General features: G+C 46.6%; 1 protein-coding gene across 3 annotated transcripts in view; it reads right to left on the bottom strand.

The window, feature by feature from the left end:
* CYTH1 (cytohesin 1) overlaps nucleotides 1-22,469 on the bottom strand; it is a 670,960-nt gene that overhangs the window by 98,801 nt on the left and 549,690 nt on the right. For all 3 annotated transcript variants that reach the window (XM_069199671.1, XM_069199670.1, XM_069199672.1), the window contains exon 11: nucleotides 17,335-17,406. In XM_069199671.1, the coding sequence (XP_069055772.1) occupies nucleotides 17,335-17,406 (72 nt within the window). The remainder of the gene's footprint in view (nucleotides 1-17,334; nucleotides 17,407-22,469) is intronic.

Raw genomic sequence — 22,469 nt, forward strand, 5'->3', positions numbered from 1 at the left:
CGACGTTTGGTTTGATTTATTAGATTCTGGATAAACTACTCTACAATGTTTTGATTTGTGTAATTACAGGAGAAGTATCTATCTATGATGTATGGTCCTGAAGAAGCGTCACTGGATCTTTTAGACCGTGAGATGCGAAACATGTAGACCTATTTACAGGTGGCTTTAAGATAATTTCTTGCCCCCATGAGTTTTGGAAAGTGTTTGAGCATTACCTCATCTTATCACTTTCACTGCGTTTTTAACCTTGGTCTTATCCCCTTACTACCCATTAAATGTGATTTTCTTCTATTGGGATATAGAACCAATTTTAAACTCTCTCCTGCTTTTGAAATACGACCTGCTTGTAGTTTTTCACGGCAGTTACTCAAAAAGATCTCTGGCAAAGAGCCCCCCCCACGGGGAGCCCGTCAGACATTGCAGCGCCGGTCTGACGAGGAGCACCCCAATGATGAAGCATGACATCCAATTGGATGTGTGAGGGCTCTTGCTCCTAAGCAAAAACAACAAGTGATGGACGGAATGCTGAACATTGTCAAACATTCACCCCCAGTACAGTGATCTGGGCCTAAATCCATCGTTTTTTTGCTGCCCATGCCATTCCAGTTTGGACCGAGCCATATGCAAATCAGTCTTGACCCTGTTCCCCATGGGAACAGTCCAGCCCGAAGTTCTAGGCCAGGTCTTCCCTGGACTGGAAACAAGCATCCTGGGACCGGTTTCGGGGTTTCACCCCTCATCAGCCAGGCTAGCTTGAATCCAGTGGCATGGGAAGCACGGGACCCACGTCTGGGCATACCCTTCCCACTTAGGGCGACAAAGCAAAAACAACAAGTGATGGACGGAATGCTGAACATTGTCAAACATTCACCCCCAGTACAGTGATCTGGGCCTAAATCCATCGTTTTTTTGCTGCCCATGCCATTCCAGTTTGGACCCAGCCATATGCAAATCAGTCTTGACCCTGTTCCCCATGGGAACAGTCTAGCCCGAACTGCTAGGCCAGGTCTTCCCTGGACTGGAAACAAGCATCCTGGGACCGGTTTCGGGGTTTCACCCCTCATCAGCCAGGCTAGCTTGAATCCAGTGGCATGGGAAGCACGGGACCCACGTCTGGGCATACCCTTCCCACTTAGGGCGACAAAGCAAAAACAACAAGTGATGGACGGAATGCTGAACATTGTCAAAAACCTTAGGGTTTCCCTTCTTTTCTGCCAGGAACAGTGTATTTATTTTGTCTACAATAGGGAAAGTGGTCTATACGATTTCACGTCTAGGGGGTCACGCCCTGGTTTTGGGAGCACGACTATCAGGGCTTCGCACATGAAATCAGGGAGTTGTAGCTTATTTCGTGCTTCATTGAATACCTCTAATAGTGGTAGTAAGAGGAGAGCAGCATGGGAGCCAAAATACTCTACCGGCAAGCCATCTGATCCTGGGGTTTTACTGCGAGCCATTTGTGATAGGACTAGGCGGAGTTCTTCTATAGTAATGGGACCATCTATAGTATCTGTATTGTTGATGAGGTGTTGATTTAGGGGAACCGCCGACAGAATTTCAGCTAATTGCTGTTCGGTTGGATGGGGAGGAGGTGTACATAGAGCACGATAGTATGCCAAAGAAGGCCTCATTTATTTCCACCTGGGTGTTGATGATGTTACCCGAATTCAAACGTATCGCGCCTATGGGGGAGGATTGTGTTGGTTGGCGAATCAACCATGCTAACAGTCTGCCAGACCTGTCTCCCTCAGCATGTTGTTTTGTCATGTAGTGTCTATAGTCATGTTTGCTTAACCTAGAGGCTGCTCTCTGTAGTTAGCTCTGAGCGAGTTGAGTGCAGCAAATGTAGATTCATTCCGGGAGGCTTCTACCTCAGCTTTGCGGAGCTTGGTCTCTAGTGCCTGCAGTTCTCTGGTGAGTGTCTTCCTAACCCCTACTGTGGCTGCAAGGCAGTGTCCGCGTATTACAACTTTGTGGGCATCCCATTCAGTAGCACGAGTTGATGTTGTGTTTTTGTTCAGGGAGAAATACTCAGGTAGGCACTTGGCTAATTCCGCATGAAAGGGAGGGTCAGTGAGGGCTTCTGTTTGCAGCTGGCAAGTTGGTATGCGAGGGTGGGTGCGGCCCCAATCTAAAGTTATATAAAGCGGGTTATGATCGGAGATAGAGCGGGCTAGGTACTTGGATGCGTTTACTTTTGGAGTTACGGATACGGATGTAAAGAGCATGTCTATCCTGGTATACAATCTGTGCACAGGGGAATTCGCGGTTAGTGGGGTGTCCCAACCTCCAAATGTCTCTCAAGCCATTGTTGGAGACCCACTTAGACAGATCCATAGATGCACGGGTAGACGGATCAATGTCGAGTGGGGGAAAAGAGCGGTCTATTTGAGTGTTTAAGACAAAGTTAAAGTCCCCTCCCCATATGCAATCCACCATAGGGTCGCTAAGGTTGCCAGTGGTAAGTGTACTCAGAAAGTCAAGTTGATTTGTATTCGGGGCATATAGCGCTATCAGTGCTAGGGGGAGCCGTCTAGGTCGCCTTCTAATATCACGTATCTACCGTTTGGGTTGCTTTGCGTTCGAGACATGGCGAATGGGACCCCTGGAGCGATCCAAATCGCCACCCCAGGAGCAAATGTTGAAGATGTGGTGCCGTATAGTTGCCCTTTCCATTCTGACTGTGTACTTTCCAGTGTGAATTAAGATAGATGTGTCTCTTGCATTAGGGCTATGTGTACCTGATGACTCCTAAGAAAAGTGTAAATCCGATGCCTCTTACGCGTTGCTGCCATGCCTCTAATATTCCATGTAAGTATCTTATATTTTGGGGTATATTGTTGAGTTTGTCAGGTCATGGTTTTTTTTAGGTTTCGCTGGGCGAAGGTGATGTGTGTCATCCCCCCTTCTTGCAGTTGGGATGTGCCCATTGCCCTCCGGGGTTAGCTAGGTCACGCCTCTTTTATTGGTAAGCATGGTTTTGTTGGTATGGCAAGTGTGACATGGTTTAATATGAACGTGGTCCTTGCTGAACAGTTTGGGATTAGACCAATGAATGAAATAGTAAATAATAACTATATATAACTTCAACTGCGGTTGTGGCAAGGCTAGAAAAAGTTCCGGTAGTTGCCAACGAGAAGGAACAGTCCATATGGAGTGGGGGGCGCTGGCGAACATTGGTTCCAAGTCATTGGGTTGCCTGGCCCGAGTGGCACTTGCTGTGGGACTCGCCACCCAGGACCATGATTGACTAAAATGTTATGTTGAGGGACTCGTGGCTTCGCCTCACAGGCCCCAGACAACTGAACCAAGCAGGTCGTAGCATAGTGGGGTGAGCACAGCGCCAAGCACTCGGAGGTTTAGTTCTTAGTTGTTTAACAAATGTCGTCTGCCGTGTGTGGAGTAAGAGTAGGGCCTCGATCAGAATCCGACAAATCTGAGTTTAATACGTGGTCTAGTTCCCCTTCGGTTTGAGTGGACAGGGTTGTCGGTGAAGTGTTGACAAAGCGGGTCGTACCCTGCAGGAGGAAAGAACGTTCAGTACAAGATTGTTCGAGTGTCGGTTTGCCGCGTTGTTTTTTACTTTGCCTACGTCTAGTTTTGGGAGAGGACCATTGTTCCATGGGGTTATTGGTGGCCACTGGGTCGGCCAGGTCTTTAGCGTGTAGCCAGGTCCAAGCATCTTCTGGTGCAGTGAAGAAGAGTGTACATGTGTCATCTTGCAAACGTAGTCTGGACGGGAACAGCAGTGCGTATTTGATGTTATGTTCACAAAGACGTTCCTTAACCCGGTAGAAGGAGCTACGTTTCTTTTGCACCTCCGCTGTGTAATCTGGATAAGCTGTGATCTCGGCATTTTCAAATTGTATGGGCCCTGACTTATGGAATAGTTGTAGGATAAGGCCTCTGTCACGATAGCTCAGAAGTCTTGCTATCAGCGTTTGGGGTTGTGTCCCCGGCGGGGGGAGGGGCCTGCCTGGGACCCTGTGGGCATGCTCAATTGAGAAGAACTTCGGGATATTATCTTTGAGAATTGTGTCCGCGAGCCATTGTTCCACAAAGAGTTCCGTGCAAGGGCCCTCAGCGCGCTCAGGGAACCCAACTAGTCGGATGTTCCAACGTCGTGATCTTCCCTCTGCGTCCTCTGCCCTGCGTTTTAAGTCTTCGATTTCAGTTGTTAGATGAGTCACCTGTGCGTGAAGGTTTTTCACATTCAAAGGGAGGGATATGTTGTCTTTTTCCAGTTCCTTCACCCTGTCAGCCAACGCATGTTGGTCTGCACGCAGTACGTTGACTTCTTCTGCCACTGAGCCAATTTTGGCTTCCAGGGTGGACTTAGTGTCAAGGATAGCTTGTAAAATCTTTTCGAACTGTGTTGTGTGTGTTTGCAAGGTTAGCTCCATCTTCTGCAGAGCTAGTTGCTTGGCACATTGGATCTCTGAGGAAGGGGGGGCGCTGGTATCCATATTGCCCGGGGGTGCACGTGGGGTTTTCGGTTTACCCATTTGGTGTCCAAAGCACTGGGGGGCCACTAGTAGTATAAGCACGATTAGGCGATTAATGTCTTGCAGAGGGTGGGGTTACCACCTTACCTTTCCGGTGGCAGGCATAGAAATTAGTGCTAGTGAGGCATGCTATTTGAGACCCAGGGTTTGGCGTTGTATTTTAGCGCTGCACAGCGTTCTCACCTTATCTACGGATCCCAGTCTGGAGCTAGATATATCGTGTGCCAGTGCTATGACACACTGTGATGATGAACCCAGTGCCAGGGCGGTGATGTGCCCAGAATGTGAGGAGTACTCTGTGTAGGCAGTGGGCGCACCAAACCAGTGCCTCAGCATGCCGTGATTACAGTGGGTCGTCGCAGCACAAGCGGGTCAGCAATGAGGAAGATGCCCCATTGGGGCCAGCGATAGCGACTCTCGCGCCCCATTTCCGTTGCTGTTCACTATGCGTGGGCAGGCTCCAAAAGGGGAGGGATAGCAGTCTGCCACCACACCGCGACTCGGTCGGTGTCGCCGAAGGGTGTGCAGCCCACTGCAGCCTCGTGTAGGCGCTTGGGGCCCTGCTGGGGGTCTCCAACTTGGTTACTCCGGTTGGTGCAGGCGCGTTAGTGGCCTCATCACAGCAGCGCGCAGGCCACTTGTCGAGTCTTGGGGGCCTCAGCCTGTACAGGCCCAGCTCAGCACAGGCGTGATATTCTAGCGCCACGGGGGCCTCATCCACACTCACAGGAGCTTACCGGCCCCCCCCCCCCCCCCAAAAAAAGAGGGGGAGGCGATGCCCAGCTGGAGAGAAAGTAACACGGGCCGAAGGGCCCCAGCGCCACAGAAGGCCGCCACAACACACGGCGCTGGGACCCAAGCCAGTTTCAGCGCTACGATGGAGCCACAGTCTCAAGGGGGGGGGGGCTGCACTTGAGCGCTTCACCTCAGCGCAGCCTCTGGGGCGTGGGTCCGATCAATCCCCGGCGCCTCTTAGCTCTCCACAGCCCCGCGCCGAGCGCCAGAGGGCCGGGGCGTGGAGCTTGCCCGCGGCTTCGAGCGGCGCGCTCCCAGTTGCGGTCACGGGTGGCGATTTAGCAGGCAGCGAGTCCCTCAGCGGTGTGCGAGGCAATCCAGCGGCTCAGAGAGGGTCGCTGCTCTGGATGCCGGTCCTGGGTGGTTTTGGCAGACGGCGCCTATCGTGAGGAAGCTGATAGGCGCCGTATTCAGGATGTTTATAGTGGGCCAGACTCAAAGCTGCAGTTAACGCTGCTGCTCTGGTCGCCATGTTGGCCACGCCCCCGTCTATGTAATACATTAGCGCTCTTTTTATGTCTAATGTATGCAGTGCTCTTTCTGTTACCGAGTCTGGCTGTGGGAAGAAGACTGGGAGCTCTACTTTTTGGTTTAGATGAAACAGTGAAATAACTTTTGGTAGAAATTTGGGATTTGTACGGAGAACCACTTTATGTTTGTGTACTTGTATAAATGGTTCTCCGATAGTGAACGCCTGTATTTCGCTAACTCTTCATAGTGAAGTGATGGCTATTAGAAAAGCTACCTCCCAAGTTAAGAATTAGATCTGGCAAGAATGCATGGGTTCAAAAGGTGGGCCCATGAGTCGTGTAAGTACAATATTAAGATTCCACAAGGGTACTAGTGGGGTTCTTGGAGGTATGATCCTTTTCAGTCCTTCCATAAAGGCTTTAATAACTGGGATTCTAAAAAGTGATTTTGTATGTTTAATCTGCAGATAAGCAGAGATTGCAGTGAGGTGAATTTTGATGGAAGAAAAAGCTAGATTTGCTTTTTATAGGTGTAGTAAGTTTTGTATGGAGGCATCTAATGGTGTGATTTGATTTGCTTGGCAGTAGCAAACAAATCTTTTCCTTTTATTAGCATGACAATGCCTTGTTGTCGGTTTTATTGCCTGTTTAATGACTTCCATACACTCATTTCAAAGGTTTAGATAGCCAAATTCTAAGACTTCAGGAGCCAGATTGCTAGGTTGAGCGATGCTGGATTGGGGTGTCTGATCATGTTTACAGATCTGGTCTGTTTGGGAGTTTGATGTGAGGTACTACTGAGAAGTCCAACAGTGTGGAGTTAGTTTGAGTTTGTTTTGACTCAGTTTGTTGACTAGGAAAGGAATGAGTGGGAGAGGGGGAAAAGCGTAAGCAAATATCCCTGACCAATTGATCCATAGAGCATTGCCCTTGGACTGAGGGTGTGGGTATCTGGATGCCAAGTTTTGGCATTTTGCGTTTTGTTGTGTGGCAAACAGATCTATGTCTGGTGTTCCCCAGCGGTGGAAGTAATCTTGTAGAATCTGGGGATGTATTTCCCACTCATGAGTTTGTTGGTGATTCCGACTGAGATTGTCGGCTAACTGATTGTGAATGCCTGGTATATATTGTGCTATCAGACAAATGTTGTTGTGAATTGCCTAATGCCAAATCTTTTGTGCTAGGAGGCATAGTTGTGACGAGTGTGCCCCCCCCGTTTGTTTAGATGGTACATTGTTGTCATATTGTCTGTTTAGACAAGAATGTGTTTGTGGACTAGAAGGGGTTGAAAAGCTTTTAGTGCTAGGGAGACCGCTAGTAGTTCTAAGTGATTTATGTGAAGTTGTTTTTGTTGATTGTCCCATTGACCTTGTATATTGTGATTGTTGAGGTGTGCTCCCCACCCAATCATGGAACCATCTGATGTAATAATGGCATGAGGCACTGGGTCTTGAAATGGCCGCCCTTTGTTTAAATTTACAGGGTTCCACCATTGAAGCCAAGAGTGTGTTTGGCAGTCTATCAACACTAGATCTTGAAGTTGACACTGTGCCTGCATCCATTGTTTTGCTAGGCACTGTTGTAAGGGCCGCATGTGTAGCCGTGCGTTTGGGACAATAGCGATGCATGAGGACATCATGCCTAGTAGTTTCATTACAAACCTGACTGTGTACTGTATGTTTGGATGTATGCTTGACACTATATTTTGAAACGATTGAACTCTTTGTGGGCTTGGAGTGGCAATTGCTGTTTGAGTGTTGTGTGGCTCCCAAGTATTGTTGTATTTGGGATGGCTGGAAGTGAGATTTTTGGTAATTTATAGAAAACCCTAGTTTGTGTAGAGTATCTATTACATATTGTGTGTGACTTTGACACCAGTGTTGAGTGTTGGCTTTTATTAGCCAATTGTCGAGATATGGGAATACGTGCATGTGATGTCTCCTTATATGAGCTGCTACTACAGCGAGGCATTTTGTAAATACTCTGGGCGCTGTTGTTATCCCGAAGGGCAATACTTTGAATTGTTAGTGTTTGCCCTGTATGACAAATCTGAGGTATTTCCTGAGAGACAGATGGATGGGTGTGTGGAAATACGCATCCTTTAAATCCAGTGTTGCCATGTATTCTTCCCGTTTTAGCAAGGGAACTACATCTTGTAGTGTGACCATGTGGAACTGATCTGATTTGATGAAGAGGTTTAACGTCCTGAGATCTAAAATTGGTCTTTGTGTTTTGTCTTTTTTGGGAATAAGGAAGTATAGGGAGTAAATCCCTGTTCCTTTTTGATGGTGTGGTACTAGTTCTATGGCTTGTTTTGTTAATAGTGCTTGCACCTCTATTTGTAGTAGGTCTAGAGGTTGTGCTGACAGTTTGTGCGTCCTTGGGGGAACATCTGGAGGGAAATGTGTGAACTCTATGCAGTAACCATGTTGGATAATTGATAGAACCCATGTGTCCGTGGTTATGTCTGACCAATGTTTGTGGTATTTTGTTTATCTTCCCCCCACGTGTGATGTGTGTTGGGGAAGTGTGACATTGAAGCCACTGCTTGTTACTGGGGGTCTGCGTGGCAGGCTGAAATTTTCCCCTTGCTCTTGGGTATTGTCCCCTTTATGAACCACAAAACCCCCCTCTCTGATATTGTGACTGGTAGGTGGGTTTTGTTTGGGAGGTGGATGGCTCTGAGGGTTGCTGTCTAAACCCTCCCCAAAACTGTGGCTTCCTATAGGTTCCCCTATACTCGGAAGAGTAGATCGCACCCATGGCTTTGGCCGTGTCTGTGTCCTTCTTCATTTTTTTTATTGCAGTGTCCATCTCCGGCCCAAATAGTTGCTGCTGGTTGAACGGAATGTTTAATATCGCTTGCTGTATTTCTGGTTTGAAACCAGAACTGCGTATCCATGCATGCCTGATGGTAACTGCTGTGTTTACAGTTCTTGCTGCTGTATTGGCACAGTCCAGTGCAGAACGGATTTGGTTGTTGGAGATGGCCTGTCCCTCCTCAACCATCTGTTGAGCCCTTTTTTGAAGTTCTTTTGGTAAATGCTGAATAATATTGTGCATTTCGTCCCAATGGGCTCGGTCGTAACGGGCGAGGAGGGCCTGTGAATTGGCGATACGCCACTAGTTGGCCGCCTGCGACGCCACTCTCTTCCCTGCTGCGTCGAATTTGCAGCTTTCTTTATCAGGAGGTGGCGCATCCCCTGACGATTGTGAATTTGCCCGCTTACTTATGGCTCCCACTACCACAGAGTCCGAAGGGAGCTGCTGTGTAATAAACACAGGGTCCGATGGGGGATGTTTATATTTTTTCTCCACCCACGGTGTAATGGCTCTTCCCTTGACCGGTTCTTGTAAGACTTGCTGTGCATGCTTAAGCATGCCTGGTAACATTGGGAGGCTTTGGTATGATGCATGTGTGGACGCCAGTGTACTGAAAAGAAAGTCATCCTCCACTGGTTCTGAGTGCATAGTGACATTATGGAATGTCGCAGCCCTGGCTAGTACTTGCGTGTAGGATGTGCTATCCTCTGGAGGAGATGGCTTTGAGGGATAACACTCAGGACTGTTGTCCGAAACTGGTGGGTTGTCGAGGTCCCAGGGATCTGCATCATCCTGTGTCTGCACAGTATGTGTGGGTGACTGTGCAGTTGGTGTGCCAGCTGGTGACCTCGTCCCTTGTGGCGAGTGTGGTGGCGACATCTCTGGTGTGAAATGTGGAGTTGGTGACCTTTCTCTAACCACCTTTGCTCTTGGCTGCTCAGTTTCAGTCTCTGCGTGAAAGGCCAATTTCCTTTTAAACTTGAGCGGAGGGATGGTTTGAATTTTTCCAGTGTCCTTCTGGATTTGTAACCTTGGTTGACTTTGGTCAAACTCCTCCACATCCAGCTCCTGCTCAAACCTGTGCCTCTCTTTAAGTTGTTGGGAGAGCCCATGTTCTTCTGTATAAGAAGTCTTTTTCATCTCCGAAGACGTTTTTTTCGGTACCGAAATACCCATGGATACAGTTGGTCTCGGCTCCGAGAGGCTCTTTTGAGGCTTATTCAATTCGACCAATCGATGTCGACTCTTTTCGGTGCCGGTTTCTCAACCCGAGTCGGAAGACTTCGGCATGATCTTGGCCTTTTTCGGTGCCGAAGATGTTATTTGGTCACCTTGTGGGTCGAGCCATGGCCCTCCGGCAGTGGCGTCCCCGAGGCCTTCTGTTTTTTCGACTGACTTTGGGGCTGGGTCGGGGCAGGCGTACTCACTTTTTGTCCTGCCGTCGGTGGTCGGTCTCGTTCGGAGTCGTCAGATTCTGAACCCTGGATCGAGACAGCCATCTCTTCTTCCTCGACGTTAGGTGTTGTGTCGATTTCGATGCCATCTGCAAGCGCCTTGATCGTCGATCTCTCAAGATCTTCTTCGACCGAAAAGCCTTTCAGGCCTCACAGGTATCCTCTCTGTGTTCCGGTGACAAACACAGATTACAGACCCGATGCTGGTCTGTATAAGGATACTTGGCGTGGCACATCAGACAGAAACGGAAGGGGGTCCGGTCCATGAGTCTTCGACGACGGGTGTGGCCGAGACGACCAGGCCTCGGTTGGGTGCGGAAGCCCCGAAGGGCCGCCGAAGCGGTTGTCTCGTCGGTGCCGAGGTATCTATAGAAAACCCGGTCCCGAATGCAACAATATCGACAGATTTTCGATGATTTCTTAAACTTTCCTGATTCGAATCACGGAGCGAAGACGAACACGTCTGAACCAGATGGCGGAAAGAAAACAATCTAAGATGGAGTCGATGCCCATGCGCAATGGAGCCGAAAGGGAGGAGTCACTCGGTCCTGTGACTCAAAAAGACTTCTTCGAAGAAAAACAACTTGTAACACTCCGAGCCCAACACTAGATGGCAGGAACAGTGCACAGCATGTGTATCTGCAGCTACACATGCCATCGAACATACATTAAAATCCACATGAATACATAAACACATAGAACCAAAAGAGGCTCCCCTTAATGAAATAAGTGGTATAGTAAAACTAATTTAACTGCTGTATGACTGTGCTGCTCCGATTCCAGGTAATAATGCTGTATAAATAATATGCACACTTTTCCAAGTCGCATCACGACATATCTTCTCCAGAGGTACTTACACAAACAAAGAATTTGAAGTGAGACTGCCCCAGTTGAATGCACCCTACTTTTCTCTGTGAGGGGATTGCTAGTTTGAGTGGCAGAACTGGACTGCAGCTGAAATTCATTCAGCGATGTTGCCATAGTGACTGGAGCACCTTTACGAGTGTGACTATCGGAGTCCAACAGTTGGTCAGTTCACATGAGTTGTTTAGTACGATGTAAGTAGAAATGTTAGATATCACTTGATACCTAGAGTATGAATAGACCTCTCAGCTGGTGATGTTGAATTCAGGAGAAAAAGTCCGAAAAATAATAGGTTCATTGAGGCAAAATATGACGGAACCATTGGAATAAATCTGTGGATTGGTTCAGAGAAGAACTAAATTGCCTGTGGGACACAAGAAGGCTTTTGTGTTGAAAGCCTGCATCTTCTCTACCCTACTTTTTGAGGTGAGCGCTAGTAACAAGACGACCTTCCATGCGAGAAATATGAAGTCTGCTCTGAGAATGAGTTTGAATAAACTCATGAAGAGTTGAAATAGAAGTATGTTCAGGTGCCAATCCGAGGAAGCAGCCCTTCCTGTAGGAAAACAATGAATCTTTTATTAATTATTTGATGATTCTGCAAGAGTAGAAAGTAAAATATGTGATGAGCAGCTATATCTTGATATTGCTGTAAGCTGTATCTTAACGGGCGCATGTACCAACTGTGACTGAGCTAGTTATAGGAGATAGGATAGCAATTTGCCAAATTATGCTAGTAGAGGATGTAGGTTTGATTTTCTGGCGCCACAGGCAGAAACGTATCCATTAAAGTTTACGTGTCCTTATCGTGGCTTCCTCCTCGACTTAGAGAGAATACACCTGCAATACTGAGGAATAATGAGATCTTTGGACTGATGGTATTAGGAGCTGTGCGCCTAAGAGGAGGGAAGTCCGGTCAGAATGAAGGGTCTGGCCTTAGGTTATCGTCAAAGGTTTACAGAATGTTGGTAGGTGAATGTGATTGTATTCTGATAGCAGGAGAAGCTCAGTGTAGCAATGCTGAACTAGCCACTTGAGGGCTATCAGGACAAGAGAACACTGCTTTGCTTTCCCCTTGGTGAGAACCGTTGGTATTAAAGGTATTGGGGAAAAAGGTAAGTACAGATCCTGGCGCACCTGTCGAAAGGCATTCCACCAAGATCCTGGATGTGGATGCCAACTTGTATAGAACTGGCATTTGCAGGTTTTGTTTGTTGCAGAGGGATGCAGAGCCAGTTTGCCCAGAACAAGAAGATCATACTTAGAGCCAAATGATTAAATTCCCCTTCTTGGAGGCTATTTCCAGTTTTGTTTAGCATGTCTGCTATAAGATTTCTAGTCCGGGGAATATGTTCACCCGAAGAGTTATCCTGTGTGTCATTAGCTGACATCAAATTTCCTGGTCTTCCTTGGACAGCGCCAAAGGACTTGTGCCGCTTCGTTTATTCACATATTGCATGCTGGTAGTACTGCCCTTTGCAAACTAACACCGAAGACTCTGCTACATTGGCAGGAAAATTTGGAGACCGAACAGATGGCTTTGAAATCTAGGGGAGGAATATGTATGCTCTTCCGGAGCAGAGACTAATTTCCTTGAATTAGAGGTTCTGTGGATGACTGCCCCAGCTTTCCAAGGAAGTATTTGTAGTCTGAGACTACCAGACTAGAGCTTCCATCATACCTATGTGAAAATTCACCGGGCCCTGAAATTATTTGTTTGATTGAATTCATTGTTTTTGTAACTGCTCCTGCAAAGCATTCATTTTCAGGCATACAAGAGTGATCATATTGACCGCTGAGGACATGACGCCCAAAAGCTTACTGAACAGAAAGTATCTTCGTTGATGGAGGAGTTGATTATATCAGATAATTCACAAGGAGACAGCCTGTGAAACAACTTTAGGCAAGCCTCTGTGGCCTTGGACACTTGAAATGCCGTTGGTGCTTTTATCAACGAGTTATAGAAGTTGGGGAAACCCTTGCTGAAAAAGCTGATCCAAAGCCAAATGGAAGAACTCTGATGAGTGGGAATGCAAAAACAAAAATATAAATCCTGTGCTGAAGGAGCCCACATAAAAGGATTGTCTTTGGTAATACTTGTTAATTTCTGGAGGTGTATGATGGGTGGACACTCCTCTGTTGTCTGAGGCAAAACCAAGAATAGAAGTCTGTTTCTTGCTGAGAATGTGAGTCTCTCTCTCTATGGACCCTTTGGTCAGCGTAGCTAGCACTTCCTTCCGAAGGAGATGGAGGAATCTGGGTGAACTGCAACATATATATATATATATGTGACGAGATCCAGGACTTATTTTGTCCGATGCTATTTTCTGCCATACATGACAACATTTTTAGAACGATTTTTCCCACTGGATGGTGTAATCAGCACCAGAACGTTGTCACTGTAGGTAAGCTAGCCTAAGTACTACTGAGAGGGTTGCTAAGTCAGGTACTTATCAATGGATAATTGTCTTTTTTGGGTCCCTCTAAAGATTGTTTCCTTTGAAATTGTAATGCCCCAAAAAATCATGCAGTGTCAAGAGTCACCGTTGACTGCTTGCAAGGAGTCGTCAACGTGCATGGCATACAGAGCATCTGCACGTTACTATAAAAATATTAGATATATTTGTACTTCAAATTTTAAATGTTGTGGCCTTGATCCATAATATCCAAGGACTACTGACCCTGCCATTTGTGAGAATACTATTGAAGCTTTATCTATAGAGCAATCTATGCTGACATTTAACCCCACAACAGTAGTCTGGACCTAGATGAGAACGTGTCCTTGCTGGTTAGGCGGAATTATGAATAATAGGGTTTTTCATGATGGTAATTCCACTTAGATATATAAGCAGTTAGAATAGGTTTTACAGCTTTCCTATTTAAATTCATAAAGAAAAAAACAAAATAATTTCTTGTTTCCTATAGGAAACTGGAAGCGTTTGGTTGCTCGCTCTGAAAGGTATGGAAACCCCCAAAATAAATCTGGTGGGGAAATCCACCAGTTGCAGGTCTAATATGCTCTGAAGCTCTACTATGAGATACATGGACCTGACCCATGCTCTGCAGTTGGAGGCGGAGTGTTGTAATTGCTCCTTATATTGCCCCTCAATATACTGATTGTTGAAAACATGCTCATATTGGTACCACAATGCTCGACACTAAATTGTCTTGGATTATGTGTGTTTTTCGTCTTAATTTGTATTGTGATGAAATTCGACGAGGCGGATGTAAACGACTAGGCTTATGTAGACAATGTTTGTTGTTGACGAGGCCTTTGCCGCAAAAGAGGCCTTCATAGAGGATGCAATCATAGACAAGGCTGTCGTTGACAAAATATACAGAGACAAGGCCATCGTAGATGTGGTTCCGTAGACTCGGTCACTGTAGACAAGGCCGTAGTAGTAGACAACAATCAGAAGAGGCTATCACAGATGAACATCGTAGATGAATCCGTCACAGGTGACTACCATAGAAGAGACCATCATATATGATGGTCGTAGACGACCATCACAGAGGAGGTCGCCGTAGGCGACCGTCGTAGATGATGCTGCCATCATATATGAGGCTGTTATAGATGGCGATCATAGATAAGGATGTCATAGACAACCATCAGGGATGAGGCTGTAGTGGATGACTGTCGTAGAAGAGCATCGTAGATGAGGCTGTCGTAGACGACCATCGTAGATGAGGCTGTCGTAGACGACCATCGTAGATGAGGCCATTGTAGGGGACCATCGTAGATGAGGCCTTTGTCGACGACCACCGCAGACGACCATCGATGACTACTACCGCAGACGACCGTTGTCAACGACCGTTGTCGATGACCGTCGTCGCGCAACACAGACGACCTTTGTCGACGAGCACCAGACGACTGTCATCGACAAGCACAGTAGATGACCGTCGTTGAAGACCACTGTAGATGACCGTCGTAGACGACCACTGTAGATGACCTTCGTAGACGACCACTGTAGATGACCGTCGTAGACGACCACTGTAGATGACCGTCGTAGACGACCACTGTAGATGACCGTCGTAGACGACCACTGTAGATGACCGTCGTAGACGACCACTGTAGATGACCGTCGTGGACGACCACTGTAGATGACCGTTGTGGACGACCACTGTAGATGACTATCGTAGACGACCGTCATAGATGAGGCCACCGTAGATGAGGCCCTTCGTAGATGAGGCCATCATAGACCACTGTAGCTGACCGTTGTCGACGAGCACAGTAGATGACCATCATAGACGACCACAGTAGATGACCGTCGTAGACGACCACAGTAGATGACCGTCGTAGACGACCACAGTAGATGACCGTCGTAGACGACCACTGTAGATGACCGTCGTAGACGACCACTGTAGATGACCGTCGTAGACGACCACTGTAGATGACCGTCGTAGACGACCACTGTAGATGACCGTCGTAGACGACCACTGTAGATGACCGTCGTAGACGACCACTGTAGATGACCGTCGTAGACAGCCACTGTAGATGACCGTCGTAGACAGCCACTGTAGATGACCGTCGTAGACAGCCACTGTAGATGACCGTCGTAGACGACCGTCATAGATGAGGCCACCGTAGATGAGGCCCTTCGTAGATGAGGCCATCATAGACCACTGTAGATGACCGTCGTAGACGACCGTCATAGATGAGGCCACCGTAGATGAGGCCCTTCGTAGATGAGGCCATCATAGACCACTGTAGATGACTGTCGTAGACAATCACTGTAGATGACTGTCGTAGACAATCACTGTAGATGACTGTCGTAGACAATCACTGTAGATGACCGTCGTAGACGACCATCATAGATGACCATCGTAGATGAAGCCATTCACAGATGAGGCCCTTCGTAGACGAGGCCCTTCGTAGACGAGGCCATCGTAGACGAGGCCATCGTAGACGAGGCCCTTCGTAGACGAGGTAATAATAGTCAACACTGTCATCAACTACCTCAAAGTAATTCCGGTTAATGATTATTTACAGGGAGGTTTCAGATGCCCCATTGTAAGGTTATGAGGGTCTCGCTGATGTACTGTCAAGAGTTGAAGAGGGAGTTGAAGGTCTTTTTCCATTTTTTTTTTATTTTTCTCTGTCAGAAGTGCCTTATGAAGACTCATGGTAAATCTTATTATGGCTTTTCGCGCCTTCTGGGGAGCCTGGTGCAACGTCTCCCTCTGACCTCTCCTGTGAGGTGAAGGAATCCTCACTGTCCTTATTATTAGTGACAGATTTAAGATTTTGCAATCCCAGTAATAGCCTCATCTCTCAGAACGTGAGAGTTTTTGAGGAAAAGGTTAGACATATTTATGAAGTCTTTTACCATGTTTTCTGCTACTCTGACATATTAGTGGCAGGGTTAGAGAAATTAAAAAGGAAATATAATCTTGGATGATCCAAAAAGAAGTAAAAACTGAAGAACTGAGCAGAGCTCAGGGAGACTCCCATCACACAACTTGCAGTAGAAAATCTGAGGGACTCAGCCTCTGTTGGGAGTGTTCTAGAAGCTGCTGTCGCCTGATTGGTTATAGTTCAAGTTTGGTCCCTTTTTGATAAAGAACACGGATAGGCTATTACACTGACCTTTTCATTGCCATTATAGCCTATGATAGTGATATATACTGCTTTATTAAGTTACCGTGGGACTCCCACTTCGACGACTGGGAATGATTCAAGCATGTGAATCTATGAAAGATCCAATACTGGAGAAAAGTGCCTACCAACATTCGGAAAAATAGATTTTTAAGACTAAAAAGCAACTAAAACATATCTGACAGTCAGGGTCTGGCTAATGGTGCACACCTGAGGTGTATGAACAGATTCAGACTGCAAAGGGCTATAATCACATTCCTTTGTCCCCCTATAACATCACCGAATACTAGGAGTGATGTTGTGTACTTTTTTCATCTCTCCAGCTCCACCTCCCTCCTCACCATCAAAAAACACAGAATCTCTGCTAAACATGGAACTATCAGTATTTCCCTTCCTTTCCTTCTTCCTTGTCACGGGAAAGGAATTTGTCTGTGAACGTCAGAGCACTCAATTAAAAACAGTCAAGTAAAAAAACGATTCTCTTATGGCACAAAGAAGAGAAGAAAAGTCTTACATGTTAAAAGTTTCTCTGCATCAAACTGTTAAGGAGTCATCAAGTCTCAAAGCGTATTGATCACTGTTCCGTCATGTGTAGGAAAGGCAGGCTGAGCATAGGTGAAACACAAATTAAAGGCTATAAATGTGAAAATGTACCTCTTCAGGGTGGTGAAGTGAACCCTGTCCTTCTCCCCCCTCCAACCCTGGTAGATAAGCCCTGCCACTAGAAATTCACAAATCAGTAGTTCATTAAATATTGAAATGTATCCAAATTGTCTAGTTTCCCTGCACTCTCCCCCTAAGACACTAGATGGGTTCCCATAACTCACTGGCTTTTTTGCATCTTCCACTTCTCGGATACTCAGGTTTTCCAAGGGGATGATACCTCGAGGCTCCTTGTCCTACAAGGGAAAAAATATAAAATTGAAATCAATATGCATCTGTTTGTAGCATGTAGTGTTGTAGAGTCACATGCTCTGCAGACTACTGACATCTAGTGCTGGATTCGGGTGTTTGCAAATTGTTTTTCTTTGAAGAAGTCTTTAGAGTCACAAGATGTTCTGTAACTTCTCTCAGTGGTTAATGTGCATGGGCACTGACTCCTCTTTGGTTGTTTTGGCATAACAGGTGAGAATGTGACTGAATGTCGAGTGAGTGTAGCATGGTGCACAAGGTGTATTGTCAACTGGTTAATAATAAATGAGATGTACAATCAACAGAGGCTTTCATGGAGGAGAAAGGGTGGATAAAAATTTACAGCACCATACGCCATGAACAGATGCTTATACGATTAGTAACACGTTCCATTTGTAACATGTGTGGCTGTTTATACACTTGCTCTGCACAGAATTTAAAGCATTACCCTGGTATAGCATGGTGGCTAGCATGCTCCTAATATAGATGTCTGGAACAAAGGGCCACATGTAGGTAGCTTTTTGCACATAGCAAACAGAGAATTTCGCTGTTTGTGACAAGCAAAAAGCACATTGCGATGCACAAACCCAGTTTTGCGATTCGGTAACCTGGTTACCGAATTGCAAAATGGGTGTGCGACTCGCAATTAGGAAGGGGTGTTCCCTTCCTAATTGCGACTCGTAGCGCAATGTAAGATTGCTTTGTGACCGCGAACCCGGTCGCAAAACAATCGCAGTTAGCACCCATTTCAAATGGGTGCTAACCCATTTGCAAAAGGGAATGGGTCCACATGGGACCCCTTCCCCGTTGTGAATGTCACTGAAAACATTTTTTCAGAGCAGTTAGTGGTCCTATGGTCCTATGGACCACTGCCTGCTCTGAAAAAATGAAACAAAAACCTTTAATTTTTTGTTTTTGTAATGCATCTCGTTTTCCTTTAAGGAAAACGGGCTGCATTACAAAAAAAAAAAAAAAACTGCTTTATTGAAAAGCAGTCACAGCCATGGTGGTCTGCTGTCCGCAGCAGGCCACCATCCGTGTGAGGGCCGCCATTCTCAAGAGGGTCGCAAATTGTGACCCACCTCCTGAATATTCATGAGGTGGGCATTTGCGACCTCCTTTACGAATCGCTAACAGTGTCATGGACACTGTTGTCCATAAGGTTTTGCGACTCCCAAATTGCGAGTCGCTCTGACTCGCAATTTGCGAGTCGCAAAACCAAACGTACATACATGTGGCCCGAAGTCCTTAAGACGGTCTGGCCAACAATTGCCCGTTGGAGGACCAGGAAGTCCACACCATAGTGTCTGGTAAATGTGTGCAGAATGAACCTGGTAGTTGCTCAGCAGATGTCAGTTGGTGAAAGATTGTAAAAGAAAACCACAGTTGCCCCTCTCTTACAGATGAAGCGCACCCTGGGTGGAACAGGGAGGCCTCTCTCTCAGCTTTGTGGCAGCAGGTTGTACATGCAGGTCTGGGTTCACTTGACTAACCATCTAGCTATGCCAGCCTTTGAGATGGGATGTCCTTTGAAAGGCTTTGAAAGGTGGTAAAGAGCTGGTCAGACTTATGAGAAAGGTTTGGTCCTGTTGATGTAATACATGAGAGCTCCCTTGATGTCTACAGTGTGTAAAGCTCTTCCTGTTATAGAGTCTGACTGCAGGAGTCTGTTACAGAATAAAGTGCATAATCAGCTCGGAGAGAAATTTAAGATTGGTTCTAAGATCAACTAAGTGTTCAAGAATCTGAATGAAAGGTTTTCTAAAGTGAGAGCCTGTGGTTCACTAATGCCTCTGAAGGAAGTGATGGCCACAAGGAAACCTACCTTCCAGGAGAGAAACTGGGAGGTGCAAGAGAGCAAAGGTTCTTGTCAGAACTATGTTAAGGATACATATGCGGGCAGGTGGTACTGTTGGAAGAATTACCACTCTCAAGACCCTCCATAAAGGTTTGACTTCTGGAATCCTCCATAGAGATGAATGTATTCTGTTTTGGAAGCAGGCTGCAACTGCAGTTAAATCTAAGCATACTGATGTATAGGGCAGGCCTGACCTCTGCAGATGATGCCCTGGATGTTAGGTTTCAAGGGGTCTAGGTGTTTGGAGATTCAGTGAAGGAGAAATCTCTTCCACTCTGGGGCATAACAGGACTGTGTAGTAGGTATATGCACTTCCTGTAGAGTGGTCATACGTTCATGAGCAAGACTTAAATAACCAGATTTTAAGAATTCAGATGCCAGATCATTAGGTTGGGCTGTCTGCAGTCTGGGTATCTGATCTGGCCTTGTCTCTCGGTGAGAGGCTCCAGACTGAGTGACAACTTGCCATCCTGTTGGGTTTAATACTAGGAGACCCACACCCAATGGACAATCATGTTGTTGAGATGTGCACACCAGCCTGTAAGAGAGGAGTTGGTGATGACGTCACTTTGCAAAACAGGGTCACCAGTGAGTGCTGCCCTTTATAAACACTAGATCTTCCTAGTGACCCTCTGTCTGTGATCACTGCCCCATGAGGCACTCTTGTAGGGTGTGCATATGCAGCCTTGCATGATATACAATGGAGACGGAAGAGGATATCATCCCTAGAAGGCAAATCATGGTTTTGAGTGAGTTGACAATAGTGCTGAAAAAGAGGCAGCGGCTTCTAAAATGCCAACACTCTCTGTTGGCTGGAGAAGGCTTTCCCTGTAACTGCGCTCAGGGATGCCAGGAAGAGTTGGTTCTATTGAGTTTTGGAGATGGGACTTGGGTCATTTATGCTGAATTCCAAATCGTGGAGCAGGGAGATAGCTGCCTAAGTGTGGGTGAGGCATTGCTATTATCCTTCCCCCTCCTAGCAAGTGGGCAGCTATCAATGCAAGGCACTTTGTGAACACCCTTAGAGACATAGGGATCCCGTAATTAAGTACTGTCTGAACTGGTTTTATGATTCACTATCCCAAAACTGAGGTCAAGTGATGGAGAAGATGGATGGGTAAGTGAAAGGAAATGTCCTGGAGATCGTGAGCAGTCAAGAAATCACCTTGACGGCGCAGAGGAATTACATCCTCAAGGATAGTCATGGAGAAATGTCTGGCATGATGTATTTCTTAAGGTCTAAGCCTAAGGTCTAAGACAGGCCTGAGGAAGTAACCCTTTTTGGGGATGAGAAAGTACAGAAAGTAAATGCCCTTTCTTTCTGGTGTGGAGGCCCTTTCTCTAATATTAGCGCATGGACCCCTTCCTTGAGGAAACAGAAATAGTCCCTGCTGATGCTGAGGATGTGTCAGGAAAATTAGATGTTAGGAGGGGTTGTAAGAAGTTCTAGGCAGTAGTGGACCACCGATAATACCCACTGGTCTGATGTGATCGCTTCCCAATAAGATAAACAATTCTGTGACATGCAATGTGCAATTAGAGGGAACAGGAGACACATCAAGTCACTGCATGGAGGCTGAAGTTCCTTTCATGGAGCTACAACTGCCATTGCCTCTTCTGTTGCCCCTATTTACACCCTGAGGCAGCCCTTAGCAACATCCTGATTAAAGGTGTGCTACCATTGGTTGTTGATCTGCAGCTGAACGGGTGAAGTGGGCTTGGCTCCTACCCTAGGTTGTTGCTTTTGAAAGGAACCTCAAACAGTTTGAATTTGCAGGGCAACCATTGCAGGGAAATCACAAACTGTGCAATCTCTGTGTCCCTTTTTAGGGTTGAGTCTGCGTCGCATGCCTTGCGCATGCGTTTCGCTTGTGACACGCTTTAGGAGTTAGAAAAGGGCTCGGAGCCCCGTCCATGTCACATCAGTGGTCTTTCATTGGTTCGTGGGCTTGCCTGTTAAAATCTGCTTGCTTTCAGTAGTGGAAGGCATGCATACGTCATGCCTTTTCCGGTGGTTAGCCCTCCTCGAGCGCAGCGACCAAGTACTGAAAAATTGCGAGGCTCGCTGTTTTCCGTCCGGTTTGTGGACTACTTTTTATCTTTGTTCGCAGCGCGATCTCGCTTGGCAGAAGTCGAGCGCTTTGCATGACATCGACCCTGTTACATAGTTAATTTTACTTTTGTCGGTTCCGTAGATAATTGCACTTTTACCGATAGGCTTCACTATGAGTGAGATGTAGCAGCGCAATCGTGCTCTTTTTTTTCCATTTAATGTGGCAAGAAAAGTCCGGTTGGGCGTTTACAACTGCTAATAGCTGTAACTCGGAGAAATGCGAGACCTGTTGCATTGCAAATGCTTGTTTATTTTGTCAAGCATCTTGTCAACCTGTGGCCCAAAGAGATTCTCCCTGTCGAACAGGAGGCTGGGGGTGCTGCTGGATCTAGGTTTGAACCCGGAGATATAGAGCCATGAGTGCCATCTTAAGAGGGAACTGATGTTAATGCTTCTGTCCACAGCATCAACACAACAAATTCTGCCATTTGAGAAGGTCTTGCTCTCAGACACTATTTCCTCCTTCCTTTTCATGTACTCCTTTGGAAGGTATTTCATCAGTTCCTACATCTCCTTCCAATGAAACCTGCAATATCTAGAGAGGAACCCGACCAAACTGGCTGTGCACCAATGGGAAACTGTGCCTGCTGCTACTCAATCAATCTTATTTTCCTCATTGGGCAACTGAAGCTTTGACAGAAGACCTTTTGCGGGCGGTGTGGACCACCAAGGAGTCTGTGGGAACCTGGATTCTGATATAGACAGGGTTACTAGCTAAGGGTATATTTTTTTCTTGACCTTCGATGTCACCACTGACTGGCTCCTTAAAGTTGTCTTGGGCAGATCTCAGCATGCCCTGGATAACAGGCAGGAACTAAAATGTCTGTTGTAGGAGGGGGGCTGGGGCTATATAAAACAGATCGTTCTTTCACTGCCCACATTCTAGCTCTGGCCAACCGTCTCTCCGGGTTGACCGACTTGTTCACTCGGTACTAAAACATGGGTAGTCTGAATTTCAGTATAAAAGGGCAGGCAGGCGGAATGACTATTTTATAACCATAATGTCTATATTGAAAAGACAGGATTTGGGGAGATGATATATAAGTAGGCGTCCGCAATATCAAGTAGTGAATATCAAC

This window comes from Pleurodeles waltl, chromosome 7 (assembly GCF_031143425.1).
Source record: "Pleurodeles waltl isolate 20211129_DDA chromosome 7, aPleWal1.hap1.20221129, whole genome shotgun sequence".
Classification (NCBI taxonomy): Eukaryota; Metazoa; Chordata; class Amphibia; order Caudata; family Salamandridae; genus Pleurodeles; species Pleurodeles waltl.